The 2459-nt window shown below is 42.2% G+C and overlaps 1 protein-coding gene across 1 annotated transcript; it reads left to right on the top strand.

Annotated features, from left to right (window-relative positions):
- The first annotated feature begins 860 nt into the window (after positions 1–860).
- LOC139727930 (allatostatin-A receptor-like) lies at positions 861–2183 on the top strand. The gene has a single exon (XM_071638906.1). It carries the CDS (start codon positions 861–863, stop codon positions 2181–2183), a length of 1323 nt encoding a protein of 440 aa, XP_071495007.1.
- Positions 2184–2459: the final 276 nt, after the last annotated feature.

Raw genomic sequence — 2459 nt, forward strand, 5'->3', positions numbered from 1 at the left:
CAAAATTACACATAAAGTTGCTTGCATCGCAGTAAATCCTTCCTAATTTGGAATTTTGGAGGAGTTTGCTCTGAGGGCGCGGATGTTACCTTCTCTGAAGTTTCTTTGATGCGTTAGGACAATTTTCAAAAACCTATGAAGGGGAGTAAAGTATTCCCCTTCTAATAGAAAAAGAAAACTGTTCCTGATGATACCTTGTTTTTAGATATCTAATTTCTTTGGAGTACGGATTGATATATAACATTCTATCTTGTTTGAAATGTTTCAGATAAAAGATAATGATAATTTCAACTTGACGGGGAATAATTCAATCTTCTTTTCTTCTTTTGATTTTTTTCTTGCATATTTCACATGATATACTGTGGAGATTACTCCAAGCATATTGTAAAAAAAAAAGAATAAATAAATTGCTCTGCTTCCTGATAATGCGAAATAAGAGAACATTGTTAAACTCGCATACCTAACATCTCCAAGATATTTTCTATCTAGAGCATTTTTCTCAATAATGTATACCAGATATTATGATCCAAGTGGTATACACATATCTCAAGTCTTTCTGCATTAGGCCCTTCTGGTTGTCATCATCATTTTCGTAATACGAGGCCTTGATCGTCCACTCTAATTAGGGCACTTGACTTGAAGATATCTTACTCTTAAAGATCTATACGTTTACTAACGCCAGTGACTGACAATTTTAATCACCATCATCATACTATTAATCTCATTTTTTAAAAGTCAAAAAGTTTAATATTTGACCTTGTCTGATACCGATGCACAATTTCTTGTTTGATTTGGTCTCTAATACAGATTTTAAAAAGACATCAGTGAATTTCGTTAAGGTCAACTCGAGTACACAGAGCATGGCGTCACTAGATACATTCTTCACTTTCGTGACCCTGATGGCAATGTCTTGCAGAATATCCGCTCAGAACCCGACGTCTATGAACTATCCTGAGATAGAGACAGTTGGCATCGCGGCTCAAAATATGACAACCACAGCTGCACGGAGCAGTCAGGGAACCACTGTTCTACAACGGACAATTTTTACTGTACAGGTGGAAAAAGACATACTCTCGCTTGGGGCAGAGAATTCGTGCTCATTTTGCAAGCCCGGAGAGGATCAGGCTGACACAACACATTATGACAACACTAAAGCAGAGCGGATCATTGAAAGCCATGCAACACCTTTTGTCGAGCCTGATTGGGTGTGGCAGCCGATCACGTGGTCTTTGCGAATGAAAATCCAAGTGTTCCTGTCAGTGCTCGGTATCACCGGGAACGCGCTTGTCATGGCTGTTTTGTTATGTCGCAATGTGGTGAGAAGCTCCGCCGACACTCTCGTCGGGAATCTTGCCACAGCGGACTTTATCACGTCTATCTTTATTTTCCCGATACCAGAGGCGGTTCGCGTCCCGAAAACAGCCATTGGGGAAATGTATTGCCGCTTTGTTTATACCTCATTCTTCCTATGGGTAAGCATCTTGGGTTCAATCTTCACGCTGACTGCCGCATCGCTGGAGCGATATGCCGCGGTGGTCCACCCCATCCGCTGGAGCCGTTACAAGAAACGCCGCCATATGAATCTGTGCCTCGTTCTCATCTGGTTTGCCGCTACGGCCTTACCCTTCGAGCTCCTTCTGTCAACCGGCGTCGGCAAGGCGTCGAGTTCCTGCCAAGTGGAGCATGCAACTTACGCGGGACAAATCGTCCTTGCATTGGCTACTTTCATTTTCGGCTTTTTGATTCCGGCCTCGACAATGTTAATAACACAGCTTTTAGCTGCTCGCGCGCTCTACATGCAATCCAAACGTTTTACGGGAACCTGCGAACGTGGAGACCGCTCTACCGCATCGCTCAGGCACCTTGTGGCCATGAATCGGCTTTTGGTTATGCTCTTAATCGTTATCATTATTTTTATTGTGTGCTTGGGTCCGCAGGCCACCGCTTTTTTCTTGTACAACCTTCGCGTCCTTGATCCCAGCTTCCTCTATGGACCAATTGACCGTATTCTTACGGCATTATCTCTGTTTAACTCTTGCGCCAATCCTGTCGTGTATTTGGTTTTGAACGCGCAATTCCGCGCAGCTCTCTTAAAATTCTTCACCTGCACCAAGATAAGTGATAACGCCCTATTCGGCTTTCAGGCAGAATCAACCCAGAAACCCCATCTTCGAAACGTTTAGTGCATCTTGCTAAAGCGGAATCAATGTCTGAATTTTGCTCTTGTTCAAACATTTCTCAAGACGACTGAGGTATTTTCAATAGTTTCCTGCAAGTATCTAATCGTACAATGTATTGCAAATGTATGGGCATCTATACACATCCTAAACTAATTGTTCCCCAAAAAAATGTGATATTGTAAAGGAAAAGTCCAGGTAAACGACAACCTTGTAAAGAAAAAAATGGCCCACTCAATGAATTGAACTTACGATTTAAAAAATGTAAGGGAACGGAAACAC

The sequence above is a fragment of the Diadema antillarum genome, unplaced genomic scaffold (assembly GCF_040938485.1).
Source record: "Diadema antillarum isolate AM-2024a unplaced genomic scaffold, OU_Dant_1.0 scf00000018, whole genome shotgun sequence".
NCBI lineage: Eukaryota > Metazoa > Echinodermata > Echinoidea > Diadematoida > Diadematidae > Diadema > Diadema antillarum.

Coding starts and splice junctions, on each gene's coding strand:
- LOC139727930 (XM_071638906.1), top strand. CDS start 861: ATGGCGTCACTAGATACATTCTTCACTTTCGTGACCCTGATGGCAATG.